At 43.5% G+C, this 17,458-nt stretch overlaps 1 protein-coding gene across 1 annotated transcript in view; it reads right to left on the reverse strand.

Moving 5' to 3' along the window:
* PRTG (protogenin) overlaps positions 1-17,458 on the reverse strand; it is a 130,050-nt gene that overhangs the window by 11,098 nt on the left and 101,494 nt on the right. The window contains exons 12-15 of the mRNA XM_075531523.1: positions 7,456-7,551; positions 6,410-6,596; positions 4,984-5,111; positions 3,518-3,688 (exon numbers count right to left, since the gene is read on the reverse strand). Of these exons, the coding sequence (XP_075387638.1) occupies positions 3,518-3,688; positions 4,984-5,111; positions 6,410-6,596; positions 7,456-7,551 (582 nt within the window). The remainder of the gene's footprint in view (positions 1-3,517; positions 3,689-4,983; positions 5,112-6,409; positions 6,597-7,455; positions 7,552-17,458) is intronic.

Here is a 17,458-nt window from a genome sequence, read left to right on the forward strand (position 1 = left end):
CACTTGCCAGGAGACCGGCCAAGTAACCCAGCCAATATTTCCCCTCTCTCTTAGAACAAACGCTAGAGTTGGAGCTACAAGACCTGGCTCTGGGTTACCCCCACTAATGTGGTTTCTTATTGCGCACTGTCTCCTCTCTTTAGCCGGGCGGACTCGATTTTCTCCAGTGTACCGAGCACACTGAGGCCTTTCAACAGGCCTTGGCACTCCCTCCAGATATCTGGATGATTTTGCTCAAACGTTAGTGTTTCTGAGAGCACTGATCTTCACGTTGCCGCTTTTCTCTGCTAAGAGCTTTCTTGATAGCAACTGTGTGGCACTACCTGAAACTGTACTTGTTTGCTTCTTACCTCGACTGGTAGGTGGGGACTTTGTTTTATTCACGATGGATTCCCAGTGCCGAGAATAGAGCGTGCACCACAGTGCCCAGGAAGACTTTGTCTAGTAAATGAATTTACCCCCACGACTTGTTGTCTAATTCACCTGGAAAATGCTGAGCTAAACAGACTCTTTACCGCAGGACTTTAATTTGCAATCGGCCTCTCTGAAGGGAAGAGGGTATATGGTAGTATAGTAGTTCTCAAAACACATTTAATCATGGGGTTGGTTTGTTGTTGTTTTTCCTTTTGGTTTTTAAGGAGGAACATCTTTCCCAGCTTAGGAAACTCATGATATGGGAACAGAGTTCAGGAACGACTGTAGTAAAGCACAAGTTCCTCCATTGCCTTGTAGATTTTGCAGTAACTGAGCAGCTTTGGGAAGGGGGAGGCTGCAATTTCTGGCCTGTCTCAACTGCCACACGAGCATAATTTCACACCCCACTTCAATTCAACCACTTCACCACGTACCACGTTAGCCACAAATACCATGTGCTCAACGGGAATATTTTTTTAATGTTTTGACTCAAAAAATTAACTACCTCTTACTTTATATTAAGACTATAACTCATATATGTAAATATCTATAAACATACATATGTATAGGTTCACAACATATGGGGAACAGATACTAAAATTCTCCTTCTACCTTTTCCCTTTATACATTTTTTTACCATAACATTTCTAAATGTAGCTAAGTGAGACATTAAAAACCATTTCATGTCTCTTTTTCTTTGGGTGTCATGTTATATTCCTTGTTTTTGAATATAGGGAGTCTAGCTCCTTATGTTTGTCTCCCAATTTTTTTAAAAAAGCAACCTCAACTGTATTTTACTTGTGCTGTTTAATGTGTTCTTCACGAATTATTGGAATTATCTAGGAAAAAAGGTTCTGTTTCTTAGACTAAAGCTTTTCTCACTGAGCATGTTTCCTAGAATCACACCAAGTAGCATAATGGCAGAAACAGGGCTCTCCCCACCTGTGCACTATTCTGCATTTTCAAAGGCTCACACTGAGGGAAAAGCCTGACACTGCAACCCATTTCACTATTAGGTGAACAATGAGGCAAAATGATGTTTTTCAAGCAAAGCTTGAAACTGATCATGAAGGCATTAAAAGGAAACAAAGCAAAACTCTATTTTGTGGCAGGTATAAACGAGCAACTAAAAGAAGTACCTGCTCATGTGACCAAATATTTTAATTAATACTTTTAACAATGCCTCATGCTAGTTTGGGGTCAAAAGCTGGACTCAACCAATAATTTTGGAATTGAGGAATAAAATTGAATGATATATTTTAAGAACACTGTGTCTGATTGTAACACTAATTATTCCTCCCATCCACCCATTCGGTGAGGTCCTCTCACACATTGACCCTGGACAGGCTGGTGACTTGCTTTGCCCAAGGGGCAAGTAAAGGCTTGTAGAGCCTTGCACAGTGGGGTTTCCTCCCTTTCCTCTCTCCCTGGTTTTAGACCACCAAGACCTGGTCACAACCATGAGTTGGCTGCAGCCACCTGAGTGACCTCAGGAGAGGCCAACAGAGGACCTGTCCAGCTGGCCCCAGTTCAAACTGCTGACTCAGAACTGTGAGAAAACAAAAACAGTTGTTTTAAGTTTCAGAGCAGTGTGTCACATAGCAGTAAATAATTGATGCAAATATAAAGTCATACTGCTGCCAAGTATTTACTACTTTCAAGTCTCTTCAGTGACCAGAAAACCACTACTTCTTGGAACAGCTGCCTAATGAAAAATATGAATATATAACTATCAAAGCTCCAGTTGAAGTTGCCATTAGTTTAGCTTACAGCTGCATAAAGAGTTTAGCAAATACACCCACATAAATGTCTTTAAACTTATTTTAATTGGGTAAATTACTCCTCTGAGAGGTAAAAAGTGTGGAAGTACCAAGTATTGTACGGTAGTAATGTCTATGACCAACAAATGCCCTTCTTCAGGTCCTTAAGCTTCTAAATGCTTTGCAAGCTATTATTTTCCCAGAGTGCATATCTGAATTTTTAAATTCCCCAAATAATGAATTTTTACTCTTTTTTATAATAAACCAAAAGACCTGCTGCCATCAAATTCATTCTAAGTCACGGCAACCACAAACAGGGTTTCTGAAACTAGCTGCAGACAGGCTCATCTTTTGAACCACCAAACTTCTAGTTAGCAGCCCAATGCCTTACCCACAGCACTACTTGTCCAACTTGGGTAAGCTCCATATGCCAATATTTAGACAGCTTATCACATACATTATATACTGTCTCATATATTTAAAATCATACACATACACACACAGACATAGCCACATACTCACACAAACAAGGTGGCTTTTAGAAAGTTCATGGAAAAAAACCATTATCTTTCCACAGAGTCGAATCTTTGAAAAGATGACTTTAAAAACATTATAATGTATGCATGCATGCATAAAGGAGTTTGCTTTTTATAATTCAGCTTTTCTCAGCTGAAAAACCCCCAGTGTTTTTAGACCCTCATCAACATTCCCCTTCACTTAAGTAAGTCCTGATATTCATACAGGTCTATTGATTTGCATGTAGAACATTTTTATATTAGTACTGAGGTCTTCTCCCTGAAGCTTCGTGCCAGGCACACCATCACCAGAAACCTAGTCCCTTATCCATAAGGAGTTCCCTCCCCTTCTTCTCCTTCCTCCTTGCCTCTCTACCCAGTCTTTAAATTTGTTTTTCATTTTTTTTTCTCTATCTAGTCTTACCTGATTTTACCACCTTGGTATCTTCCAATCAACCGCTCACCTCCTGCCCAGTCCTCCCCATCCTAACCCAGGCTCCTCCTCTCTCTCCTGGACCATCTGCAACTCTGCCCTAACTAGGCCGGCGGCAGTCCTGGTGCAGGACTCCAGCCCGCCCTCCTCCCAACCAAACCTCGTTTGCTCACAACAGTCAGGAGAATTTTTCGGCGGCATAATCATTCATATGCTGCACATATGCCAATGGCTTCCTCCTGCTCCGTGAGCGAAACCAGAGTCCTTAGTAATCTGTTAGGTCACACACAAAGATGGGAATGCAAAACAAACTCCAGGTCCCTTGTTCCCTGTGTTTCTTTAATTCCTGAAGACCTTAATTTTCACCCTCCTTGGTCACTTAGGATGCTATTTACCTTCTCGGTGTAGGACCTGCCACTCGCCTGCAACCCAGGCCTTCCTGGATGCGTACAAGATGGTGTAGCGCGTCACCACCGTTTCTGGGCCATCGGGGGGTTTCCAGGAAACCAGGGCAGTGTCATCCTCTATCAATGTCACTTTTACTCCAACCGGTGGGCCTGCTGGTGCTGTGAACACACGTAAAACACATCGTTCTGCCAGCAGAAAGCAGTTCATGAACACTCACAGTACCCAGCGTGTAAGGCTTGGAAAAGGGTGCGGAAAAAGGAGCAACCAGTATCAAGAAACTAAAAACCATGGTTTCTGCAGATCATTCAGGATACATTACAAAGCGCCAATTTCTCCTGAAAGCCAACGGCATTTGGATAATTTTAGAATATTAATAAAAAATAATTAAAGATAGGCTTCTAAATGGGGTGTTACCAAGTCAAAGGTTTAATAAGCCATCTTTTGATCTCTTGATGCTCTTAGCCAGACTACTTCCTGGAAAGATTTACAGTTCCAATAGCAGATCCCGAATCCTGCCCCATTAGGTACTGGGTCTAAATGGTGCTTCTCATGAAATGTACACATTGTTAATTTTACCTGAATGAGGAAGTCACTGACAAAGATGCATCTAAGAGAAAACCATTCAGTTATTTCCTTGAAGGTTGTGAATCAGTAGTTTACAGGGTAGCTTTAGGACAAGTCATTTATATGTGTGGTCTTGGAATTGTAATATGCTTAATATGAATTAAAAATGTGATGAGTTGGTTTTTAGCACCAGTTCTTGAAGGGATTATTAAACATCACATCTCGTAGGCAAAATTGTAGGGAGTCCTGTCCTATCCCCACTGAAACAAGTGTCCATCGACCTCTCAATGTAATCAGAACAGAGCCGAAATGATCTTTATACGCCACATCGTTCTTTACCCTCATGCTGGAGGTAGGGAAAAAATGCAGGCCTAGACACACGTGCTTTCTTAGCTGGAGCCACAAGTAAGCTACAGAATTGGCCCTCAGTGAGGTAGTACCCTATCCACCAGTTCACAGCACGATGCCCTGCTGCCCTGCATCAAGCTGCCACCCATACAGAAATAGTGTCTACTGTGGGCTCCTAAGAAAATTAACAAAGAAATATTTACTTAGTTCTTTTAAATTCTGTGGGTGTGCCCTTCGACACCACTCATGATTTGGAGGAGGAGAAAAGGCCTGTACTGGGCAAAGGGGCATAAAAAAATTGAAGCCCTATTCTGAAAGCAACGTATACACTGAGGAGAAACCATCCTTAAGGCGATAACAAGGAAAAACCTATTTGAAAAATTAAAAATAAAAGCAACACCCCAAACCATAAAAACATCCCCATCAACTGATAGGAGCACATACCAAAATGCCATACACATGTATATATATCTTACATTTAAGTTTTTGTTTTTTTCCTTTTGGGGCAGTAACGCCCAGATGGGGAGGCCGCTGTGATTACCTTCTGGAAGTGTAGAATGGTAGACTACCGGGCTCCAGGGGCTGGAGAGCTGGTCCACGTGCAATCGAACCGCAAACTCGTATTTTGTATTTGGTTCTAGACCTTGAACCAACAGGTGCGTTTCTGATCTACAGTGAAGATTAATGAAGCTGTTAATGCTAGGAGAACCTTGTTTCCAAAGGATTTCAAACAACCATTAGTGATAGATAGGGCACACGATCATTATTCATTAACTGCTCATTTTCCTTATGAAAAAATTTTAAGGGTACAAAAACAATCTCATTTGACTAGTAAACACCATACTCATATTTCCCTCTAGATTTCTAAGAAGAAATTAACAATACAGATAACATACATAACTTTAAAAAGATGCATGCTGTTGGACATTTACATTTCTGTATCGCTTAACTTGCATCAAACTGAAAGACCAAAAAAAAGACAAAGACCTGCTATGAGAATATTCAATAATGGATTGACTTTCTACATACATACAGAAAATGTACCCAGTGAGTTCTTTTCAGTAAAATCACAGCACAGGAATGTGACGGTTACGGAATCAGGCAGGGAGAAGATAGGCGAGAGAGGGGATCAAAATGAGCCCCAACTAGAAGAGTGTACTCTTGTTCGCATTCAGTGAGCCTGGAGATGCTGCTGCTGAAATGCCCTGACATTCCGTCACTGTCAGAAAGTCAACATCCCTTAAATGAACCCTCACGTGAGAAAAACACAAGCAGTAGACTCACGCCTCACTTGGCAGCATGAATTTTGACATTACATGAAAATGGAGGATGATCAATCAAAGCATAACTCCCAAATTACATCACTGTAAAATGAACACATAGCCTTAACCACCATGGGTCAGTGCTAGCTTGTATCTCGCACCTTGGCATTCATGACTGCCAGATTTACATTATTAGCGATTTTTTACTGGTACTGCAAAGTCCAGATAACGAGGTCGTAGAATGTAAGAAGTAGATGTATACAAATGTTCCAATAACCTTCCACCCAAAAAGTCAACACTGGAAGTCAAATTATTTTTTAAAAAAAAGGCAGACATCTTATTAAAACATAGAACACAGAATGGCAACTAGCATTACTTTTGGACACTAGTATGAAAATGGTCTCTCATTTGTTTCTTTCCTTTTTTTTAATTTAACCTGGTAGGTTTAGCCAAGTGAAAATAACAATAGCTTTTCCTCTTATCTTCTTGTCTGTGGCTGGGCAAATAACAACTCACTGAAACTAAGTGTCCCTGCTGCCATTTTCAGGACGGAACATGGCCTGGATGAAAAATCCTCAGCTATTTTATAAGTAGGGTACGTCCTGAAAAGTGCTGCGAGCGGAAGCCTCAGACATGACACGGCAAGAGGAAGTGCACGCGAACAGGGAGGCGAGCAAAGAAAACAGCCATGGACAGACTACGTACGTTTGAAGGTAAAGAACCAAGGAAGCGTTCTGCAGGCCCACAGGGTTGCAGCGGATGGTGTAGTTGATCATCTGCGCGGTGGTGAATGCAGGCCTCCTCCAGTGCAGGAAGACGGAGGAGGAGGAGTTAGCCTTCGCATAGAGATGGTGGGGCGGCGGCGGCGGAGGGACCATGCGATCACGAACGGCTATTAAAAAAAGACAGCGCTAAGTTGCTGCACAAAGCACCGTTTGGGGCACAAAGTGGTAAAATAATCTTATTCCGCCCTGTAAGTTGGGCTTACATCTTTTATTCACCAAAAGTTGCTAGTGGTCCAAGGATGTATTATTATTCAAGCCTAAGCACTCTTCTTTGAACCAGAAGTGAGATAAAATATTATCAACACTTCACAGATGGGGCAACAGAGGCACAGAGGAGTTACTAGCTGTGCCCACAGAGGAGTTACTAGTTACTAGCTGTGCTCACAGAGGAGTTACTAGTTACTCGCTGTGCACACAGAGGAGTGACTAGTTACTAGCTGTGCACACAGAGGAGTTACTAGTTACTAGCTGTGCACACAGAGGAGTTACTAGTTACTCGCTGTCCACACAGAGGAGTTACTAGTTACTAGCTGTGCACACAGAGGAGTTACTAGTCACTAGCTGTGCACACAGAGGAGTTACTAGCTGTGTACACTGCGGAGTTACTCGCTGTGCACACGCAGAAAGTCGGCAGTGGGCAAGAACAGCATCTTCTTTAGCATCTCTTATCGAAGCAAAAACAGAATGGCAGTTCAAGGAAAACCATTAGTCTCAAGGTTAAGATAGACTTTAAAAACTGAATATAATGTCAGCAATTATGTTTCCAAGTTAAATTTCCACCACACTCTCGGATGAAAAACTAAAATAGGTTCTTGAAATGTATGCCAAATAGCTACTGCGCACCAAGGGCCTTACACAATTCAAAGGCACACAAGCACCCAGGCTTCCAAACGGTAGGGAGACTTAGGGAAGGAGGAGAAAGAAGTGTGAGCCACACTGAAACGAGCTACCTTCACTTTTACTTACACACGCATCCTGGTGTGCTAACGGTTTGATCAGCCTGGTAGCCGTCTTCTATGTTGTTATAAGCCAGCAGCCTCACATGATACTTTCTTCTGGGGTCTATAAAGAAACCAACAATTATTTAGGGCCAACCCTCCAAACATGAGCGGACACCTTTCTCGATTTCTTCATGCAGAAAAGTTCTAAGCAAAACAAGATCTCTTTGTTCCTGTAATGGAAATGCGTCAGGAGTCTGCCTCAGTGTGCTCCTGCTTTTGTGACTGCTGGAACATGCTGGCTGACAGGCCTCACGGGTCAGAACAGACCTGCCCCACAGGGTGTCTGAGGTGCTAAAAGGCAGCCATGTCTTTTCTTTAGGTTAGCAGCCAAGCACTGCATCATTGTGCCTCTCTGGCTCCTACCATTTACTTATTGAGTGGTTAAGAGTTCAGCTGCTTACTGGAAGATCAGCAGTTCAAACCCAGCCAGCAGCTTTGTGGGAGAGAGATGTACCGATCTGCTTCCATAAAGATCTATAGCCTAACTGCAATCAATGAGATGAAACAAAATCTGTCCAAATTGTTGAATGGAAAACTGATCTCTGTAAATCTTTATCCAACTTTTAAAAAGTTAAAGACAAACAGACAACAACAAAAACCTAGCAAGCCTGTCTGGTACCTGAATGTAGAGCAAGCCCCGTCCTGGCACTGTCTTGTCCGGGTCTGCAGCCCCAGCTGTCAGCATGCAGGACCTGTCGCCCCCAACACCGACAGCCCACTGTGAGAAAGCGTACCTGAAACTCCCATATCATACGCCCTGTTCTTAGTCCATACCTGAGGCGACTGTCTACGTTATTCTTGTGCCTTGGACTCTATGGTTTCCTTTTGATGGATCATGAAGTTTCCAAATCGAATCATTCTTTAAACCCTTAAAAAAAACTGTCTATTGTATGTTGGGGGAGTAGGGGAGGATTTATAGTCTAGAAAACCCACCCCCATCAGTAGCTCGGAGTCACACTTGATGGTACGCAGTAACAGCAACTTCAAACCATGACACGGCCACAGCCACGGCCTCTTCAGCTGCCAAGAGATAGCTTGTGGGTTTTCAAAACTGCAGGTGCTTGGAGGGACCGTTTACAGGGGTATTATGCAGATGAGGTTTTGTTTAGGCAGCTATATTAGAGGGTAGTTAGAAAGTATGGGAATCACAGTGAGATTGTTTTTGCTCTTTAAGTTAATACTTAAAGAGAAAATATTCAACAAACCATTAAACAAACAAACCTAATGCCACTAAGTTGATTCCAACGCATATACGACAGAGTAGACCTGCCCCACCATTTCCCAGGCTGGAATCTGTAAAGGAGCAGATTGCCAGGACGTGTCTCCCGCAAGGCGCCCAGAGGGTTTAAATAACCAGCCTTTCAGTTAATAGTCAAGTGCTTCCATCACTGAAATACCTGGACCCTTGAAATCACTGTATCACCCTGAGTTATTGAAGTATGCTTCTTCCACATTGAAAGCTATATTCCCCAAGAGCGATGGGATGGAGCTCCCTCTACTGGTGTCCATTAACTATCGCCACAAGAAAACTAAAAACCATGCATGAATAAAACAACAACAACAAAAAAACTTAAAGCCATGAGGAAATAAACAGTTATAATTTTAACTCGTATACATCAAGATATCTAGAACATCTTAAAATGTGTTACAGTAATACTACAAATGCATCTGAAGCTAACTGTATATGATAACATGCAACAACAGAGGAATAAAATAAGTACTGCTCAGAAAACATGCATCTCTCTATTTGCTGCAGCTGGGTGCTATCGGGTTGATGCTGACCCAGAGGGACATGCAGGACAGAGCAGATTTGCCCCAGAGGGTGGTGTGCACGGCTGCAGATCTTCAGGGACGCAGACGGGCCAGTCTTCCTCCTACGCGGCCGCTGGTGGAATCCCACCACTGACATTTTGATGAGCTTTCACCACGGAACCCCCAGGTCCCTTCCTCTACACTGCGCTTCTACAAAAACTGCCACCACAAGCAAATGCAGTAGTTCAGAAGGGAAAATTAGACTCTGATGTATCAAATATGAAAAAGGGTTAGAATAAAGTTAAAGTAATTCTAGACTGAATTCAAACATTAAAAAAATCTAAAAATAAAATGCAGTTTATTAAGCTGACTAAAGTAATAAAAAATGTGTATCAATATTTTAGAAATGAAACTATTGTTTTTATAGTTAGTGATATTTGATTATTTAAAAGTCCTAAAATCTAACTTTAAAAACATCATTTTATTGGGGGCTCATACAGCTCTTATCACAATCCATCCATCCATCGTGTCAAGCACATTTGTATATTGGTTGCCATCATCATTCTCAAAACATTTCTACTTGAGCCCTTGGTATCTGCTCATTTTACCCCTCACCCCTCCCTCCTTCATAAACCCCAATTAATATTTTTTTCATGTCTTACATCAACTGCTGTCTCCCTTCACTCACTTTTCTGTTGTCCGTCCCCCTTGGAGGGGGTTATATGTAGATCATTGTGATTGGTTCCCCCTTTCTCCTCCCATCTTCCCCTCCTGATATTGTTACTCTCATTATTGGTCCCGAGGGATTTATCTGTCCTGGATTCCCTGTGTGTTGAGCTCTTATCTGTACCAGTGTACATGCTCTGGTTTAGCAGGATTTTTAAGGTAGAATTGGGGTCGTGATAGTGAGAGGGTGGAGGTGGGAGCATTAAAGAACTAGAGGAAAGCTATATGTTTCATGGTACTATACTGCACCCTGACTGGCTCGTCTCTTCCTCGTGACCCTTCTGTAAGGGGATGTCTAATTGTCTACAGATGGGCTTTGGGTCTCCACTCTGTGCTCCCCCCTCATTCACAATGATAGGATTATTTGTTCTGGATCTTTGATACCTGATCCCTGATCCCATCAACACCTCATGATCGCACAGGCTGGTGTGCTTCTTCCATGTAGGCTTGGTTGCTTCTGAGCTAGATGGCTGCTTGTCTTCCTTCAAGCCTTGGAGACCCCACACACTATATCTTTTGATAGCTGGGCACCATCAGCTCTCTTCACCACATTACCTTATGCACCCATTTTGTCTTCAGTGATCGTGTCAGGAAGGTGAGTATCACGGAATGCCAGGTTATTAGAACAAAGTGTTCTCGCATTAAGGGAGTACTTGAGTAGAGGCCTAGTGTCCGTCCACTATCTATATACTTAACATAAAAATATATGCACATGGATATATTTTCCTATCATATATAAACATATTTACATATGTACATACCTATAGTTAGACCTCCATAAATGCCCTTTGCCTCCTAGTTCTTTCCTCTAATTCCTTTTACGTTTCTCTTGTCCCACTATCATGTTTGACCTTTATTTGGGTTTCAGTAATTCCTCTTGGCTACACTGCCCTTGATCAAGCCCCACTAGGTATCCTATGCCCTCCATGCCATCAATTTTAGATCATTTGTTGTTTCCTTGCCCCTGGGTTTGTTGACACCTCCCTTATTTTCCCCTACCTCTCCCTCTCCCATGTCCCCCTGGAACTTTCGGTCCCATTGGGTCCCGTTGTTTTCTCCTCTGGATGTTTTATTCCATCTATCCTATCTAGATGGAAATGCAGAGACAATAAAAAGCACAAAACCAAGGTGTAGCAAAACAAAAGAAAAAAAAACAGCAATAACGACAAAAAAAGAAAAACCTACAAATAGTTTGTTGACCTTTAGGAGTGTTTTTCGGTCTGAAAAGGTTCTAAAAATCTAAAAAAATTTTTAATGTTTTTGAAAAAAAAATCAAAACCAAAAGAATATTTTTTAAGAAGAATATTTACAACTTAGGAGATCTCTGTGCTTTCTAGACAGATAGGGAAGAAAAAATGCCAACATTGAAACATTCTTCAGAAAATGTTTGTCACATATATCATCTCAGTTTACACTCAAGAAAGCCTGTAAGATGTTATCATTTTTCCATTTGATAAACTATGGTACAAAGTCACTCATTGCTTCTGAGTCAACTCTGACTCCTATCGAGCCTACAGCACAGAGCCGGAACTGCCCCTAGGAGTTTCTGAGATGAAATCCTTCCAGGTGTAGAAAGCCTCTTCCTTCTCCCAAGGAGTGGCTAGTGGTTTAGAACTGCTGACCTAGTGGTTAGTAGCCCAACGTGTAACCCACTAGGCCACCCGGGTCAGGAAACCTAGGAACACATTTGGAATTCAAATAAACAAAACTAGAGGCAGCGTGGCCCTTCTGATTGTCACGTGGAAGCACACCTCGAGCCGAAACAATCCTGTGAACCAGGTGTGCAAGATTACTTTCGTTTCTAGCAAGAAAAGCAGCAGGACAATTTTGGAAACTGCATCAGCAGGATAAAAACCTATGGGACACACAATACGGACAAAAGGAGACCTTGTGACGCAGTGCTAAAGCGCTTGCCGGCGAGCCAAAAGGGTCAGTGGGACAAATCCGCCCCGCTGTTCTCTGGGAGCTAGCAAAGGCAATGTGCGTCTGTCAAGATTTACCGCCTCGCCTCTCCTCCCTCTCTCCGTTTCTTTGCCACCCCGAGTGTGGTGGTGCTCCGACTTCACCATGTCGTCTCATAAGACTTTCAGGATCAAGAGATTCCTGGCCAAGAAACAGAAGCAGAATCGGCCCATTCCCCAATGGATTCGAATGAAAACCGGTAATAAAATCAGGTACAACTCCAAGAGAAGACATTGGAGAAGAACCAAGCTGGGGCTGTAAGGAGCCCCCTGAAGGGTGGCACGCACGGCCGCATTTTCCCAGGCTCAAATTTTGTCCCCATCTGATGACTTGAACTTCTTCTATTGGCAAATAATCTGGTTTATTCCTTGTTTTTTTTTTTTTTTTGCTTCCTAATCAAGTTTAACAATAAATGATGTAAAGCTGTTGGTGTGAAAAAAAAAAAAAAAGATTTACCGCCTCGGGCACTGGCGGGGCAGTTCTGCTCTGGCCCATTGGGTAGCTGTGAACAGAATTGGCTCCATGGTGATAGGTCTGGTTTTGGGTTTACATGGAGAAACTCAGTTAAACAAGAAAGAAAACCAATTCCCAGTTGTTAGCAGGTAATCCACTCTCTATAAAGGATCTCCTATTTCTACATAAGAAGTTCCAGGCAAGGGGCAAGCTGAGCAATGGGCTACATGGGTTTTCCACGTGTTCCGATTTTGCTTTAAAAACTACAAAAACGTGAAGCCAACTTCTCCATCTAGGCACGATGTGATTTTGGTGTATGAAACCAGAGCTCCTGAAACAAACTGGCTCATTCTTGTTTATCAAGTTTTCAGACATTTGACTGCATGAACTGTTTGTCAATTTAGGGTGGGAACCAGGACCTGGAGCCCCCAATGATGTCAAGACAACCAGTATCAACAAGAATCACTGGCATAGAAAACAGCACCGACATGAGCAGCACACCGGCACTGAGACTGCAGGGCTGCCGGGGGGCGGCGCAGAGAGCAGAGGCTCAGGATGGGCACTGGAGAATGGCCTGCCTTGAGTTACACACTGGCACACACGTGGTGCCTGGTTACCCGAGACTCCCGAGACGTAAGCACTGTGGTTTCCAGGGAGAACAGCAGAGTCAGAGAGAGCAGCCACAAAGGACAGGGTAGGCCTTCTGCAACCCCAGAGAGGGAAGGAGGAGAAAGGCGGAGAGGGGAGAGCTGGTGCGGAGGCCAAGGAAGGGAAACATCCACCTTTCACCAGGGCTGTATCTAATGGTCCCGGGGCGATGGCTCACATGGCTAGGCATTCAGATTTAGGGTGAAACCTGCCATGTGTAAGGGTGAACGGACAGGAAAGAAAGCTAGAGTCTAAGCAAATGTGACCCTACACATCCTGACCCTTAAGTAATAGCGGTCCCCTAGACCAGTGGTCCCAAAGCGGGCAATACCACCCTCCGGGGTAGGGTGGAGTGGGGGTGGGTGGAACAATCTGGTGTGTGCCCGGGGAGGAGTAGAAGTACAAAAGCAGAAACCTAACTTTATCTTACATGATGGGCTATCGTACAAAACTTTTTCATCGCCAGTGGGGTGTTGAGTAAATTTTTTTTCTTTTTGGAAAAGGGGCAGCAGGCGAATTGCTTTTGTTCTCTTTGCATTTGGAAACCTATGCCCTAGACCAATGAACTTCCCTTTCCTTTGGCCAACAATATTTCTCCACTGGCTCAGGGACTTGCCCACATTCCTTTCGGGTTGTCAGCCATCACCAGTCTCTTCTACTTTGGTTATTAATTACCTAAAGAGGATTCAGATCTAGAGGCATGGATGACCAGGAAAGGGTTTACAGGTATATATGTATATATATATATTTAAAGCAACAAAGCAAGCCGCATATCAAGTACCTACTGAAAGTCATACACTGTCTGGAAGACTCATGGAGTAGAAAGAGACAATGCTTCAGTTTAAATTCATTCTACAAAAGGGGGCGGATTGGTAGATGAATATTCTACATGCATTATTTACTAATTGTATAGCCTTGGGCAAGCTTCTTGCTTTCCAAGGCTCATTTATATTCATCTGGAAAATGGAGTCCTAAAAGGACCTCCCTCGAAAAGTCTTGTGGGTTTTAAGAGTACCAACGGAAACGGTGCCTATGAAGTGCCTTTTCAGCGCCTGTAATTAATAAACACATAATATTATTACCGTTATGTAAGTAAAGTCTCTTGGAAACACAGAAGGAAAAAAGGCATCCTCACAAATATGATGCGTTTAATGAATGTGGGGAGAGCAAATGGATCGGGTGTTTGTTCACAAAAGCAAATTTGGTCCAAGAGACCAGAATATCAGCAAATTGGCAATTAGCAAATACGGAAGCTGAGCTCTAACGACTCTGCCCTCATTAATACTCCCTCACGCACAGGCTTGGCAAAGGTAGGAAAACGTCCATCTGACTTGTAGATGTGACTTAATGAGCTGTGCTTTGTGTGTGTGCCCACAAGCTTTGCTGATTTAGCAAGCATGTGACACGGTGTGCAACACCCTCCCAGGGACACACCCACCTTCATCCACGTCTTCCACATTAACCTAATACATTCTCAGCCCCTCACAAAGAAATAGTCCGATGGGGAGAAATTCTGTGGGAGAGTACAGAATCTTTCCCTAGTGAGAGGGAAGTGTGGAGGCGTTGGAGAATTCGCATTAGAAACAGCAAGCAGGTGAACACAACAAAGTAATCCAATCTGTTCATTCTACCCAGTTGGGTTTTTTTTTTTTTTACAATGAGGTGTTTATTGCCCTCAGTGACTACAACTCAGCACATGAAAAAAAGAGACCAATAAAATGAGATTCCCTTGTCATGTCAAAATCTTTTGAAGTGGTACTGATCAAGAAATGGCCCGTGATTGGAACAGCACATGGGTTAACGTTAACAGTACTCAAACTGTATCTTTATGCGGCCCCTTAAGTTACCTCCTAAAAAGCTTTGGTTATAATTTACCTGTTTTACCCAAGCTTCTTCCAGTGCCTTACTTAAAAGACGTGCAATTCTCTTCCCCGTCACTAGATGACCCCTGTGTGCCTACAAGAAAAATGAGGACACCCCTTGCCCAGCTATTTAAAAAAAAATCATCTTATTGGGGGCTCGTACAACTCTTATTACAATCCATACATACATCCATTGTGTCAAGCACATTTGTACATTTGTTGCCATCATCATTCTCAAAACATTTCCTTTCTACTTGAGCCCTGGGTATCAGCTCCTCATTGTTTCCCCTCCCTCCCTGCCACCCCTCCTTCACGAACCCTTGATAATTTATAAGTTATTATTATTTTGTCATATCTTACACTGTTCGATGTCTCCCTTCACCCAATTTTCTGTTGTCCAACCCCCGGGGAGGAGGTCACATGTAGATCCTTGTCATTGGTTTCCCCTTTCTTCCCCAACCTCCCTCCACCCTCCTGGTATCGCCACTCTCACCAATGGTCCTGAAGGGATCATCCGCCCTGGATTCCCTGTGTTTCCAGTTCCTATCTGCACCAGTGTACATCCTCTGGTCTAGCTGGATGTATAAGGTAGAATTGGGAACATGATAGTGGGGAGGGAAGGAAGCATTCAAGAACTAGAGGAAAGTTGTATGTTTCATCGTTGCTAGACTGTACCCTGACTGGCTCGTCTCCTCCCCGTAACCCCTTCTGTACGGGGGTGTCCAGTGCCTACAGATGGGCTTTGGGTCCCCATTCTACACTCCCTCTTATTCACAATGATAGGATTTTTTGTTCTTTGATGCCTGATACCTGATCCCTTCGGCACCTCATGATCACACAGGCTGGTGTGCTTCTTCCATGTGGGCTTGGTTGCTTCCGAGCTAGATCTTGCCCAGCCATTTTGAAGCTGGGAGATGGCTACCAGCTGCGACTGATGAATGAGCAAATTAAAACTGGTTTGTACGAAACATGGCTGTTGGGCAAGTTTCACCAAATGAAACACTTAATGAAATGCAAAGCAGTGAAGAGGAAGAAGGGCTGCCTTGGATCAGTGTTTCTCATCCCTGTAAATAGTACGCAGACCCTCAGAAAACATGTGCGAGCTGGGTGCTGTTTCTCTCACCCATCCTCAGGAGTGAGATGCTATTCCGCATGGCGCTAAGACAACCTCCCAGGGACTCTGAGAAGCTAGAAACACAGCGGTTGAGTGCTGAGATGGTAGAGGCAGACTGCCCGGATGCCAGTCTGGCTTGGTCAGGACGCTGTCACTTGGTATCTATTCACTCTCTCTGTACCTGAGTTCACATGGAAGGATGCGGACGTTTGCTTCCACTGTGCTCTACAGTCAGCGTCAGAATTGGCTTGCCGGCAACTGGTAGTGTTTGGGTACCTTGGCTGCCATCCCCTGTATTATGGGTATGATGATGACAATAGCTTCTACTTTATGAGGCTACTGGGATGATAGACTAATTCACATAAAGGGCTTGGAAGCGTGTCTGACTAAAACAGCATTACCGTGTGTGTGTGTGTGTGTGTGTGTGTGCACGCGCACACACATTTATATAGTAGTGGCCATCTAGTACTGCTGTAACAGTGGTTGACTGTAACAGAAACGTGTTTCCTCTCAGTTGAGGGACCTGAACATGCTGCCTTACGGAAGGCTTTCTCTCGGTGAGCCGTTAGAGGGCCCTTGGCTCCCCAGTTTCACCTCCAGGGCGATGTTTTTGTGCCTGACTCTTCCCCTTCCATTTAATTTCTTTCTTTTTAAAACAAAACAAAACACTATTACAAAAGAAAAATAAAAGACCCTCCCAACCGCTTAAAAAAAAAGACCCAACAATAATAACAATATCCTATTTGAAACCATAGGAAGCACTGAGCGTTTGAGTATGACATTCTTCCAGTATGCTGTTCAGATTTCTGGCTCTTAAATTGGTGACCACGAACAGATTAAAAACAAAAAACAAAACCTTAAAAGTGCCGCCAAAGGATTTTGTGTCAAATTGAAGATGCACAGGGCTATGTCCAAATACTGCAGGACGACTGCGCAGTGACCCCATGGGGGGGGGGGCCGTGATGCCCACACTCTGGAGTCCTCGCCAGGGGAAGGGGGAAGGGTCAAATGCAACCACACTTCCACAGTGATTAGCACAAGCAGCCAACCTGTGTGAGAGTCGAGGCGATCCCTGTGTTCTTCCATGGTCCAGGAAAGTCCACCCAAATCCGACATTTCAGACACAGAGTGTGTAGGACTTCACGGTAAGTCAGTCTGGGAAGGGGAGCGGTGGTGACCCCAGACAAGGCAGGGCACTGTGTTTAACGGGTTTGCCCTAATCGGGCTGTCTCCTTGTTGTGTGTGGGTTGTTGAGTGCAGTCATTCAAGCCACGATGTGAAATGTCCTTCGGTGCGCTCCAGATCGTTGGTGCGTGTGAAAGGACTGTTTAAGATCTGCATCCCAAGGAAAATCATGCTACATTAAAATGATCCACGATTTTTGTCCAAAAAAACCTTTTGGATAAAATCTGTAAAATACTCCTCTCTGGAGGTTGGTCAACAGAAAAGTG

This window comes from Tenrec ecaudatus, chromosome 14, assembly GCF_050624435.1.
Source record: "Tenrec ecaudatus isolate mTenEca1 chromosome 14, mTenEca1.hap1, whole genome shotgun sequence".
Classification (NCBI taxonomy): Eukaryota; Metazoa; Chordata; class Mammalia; order Afrosoricida; family Tenrecidae; genus Tenrec; species Tenrec ecaudatus.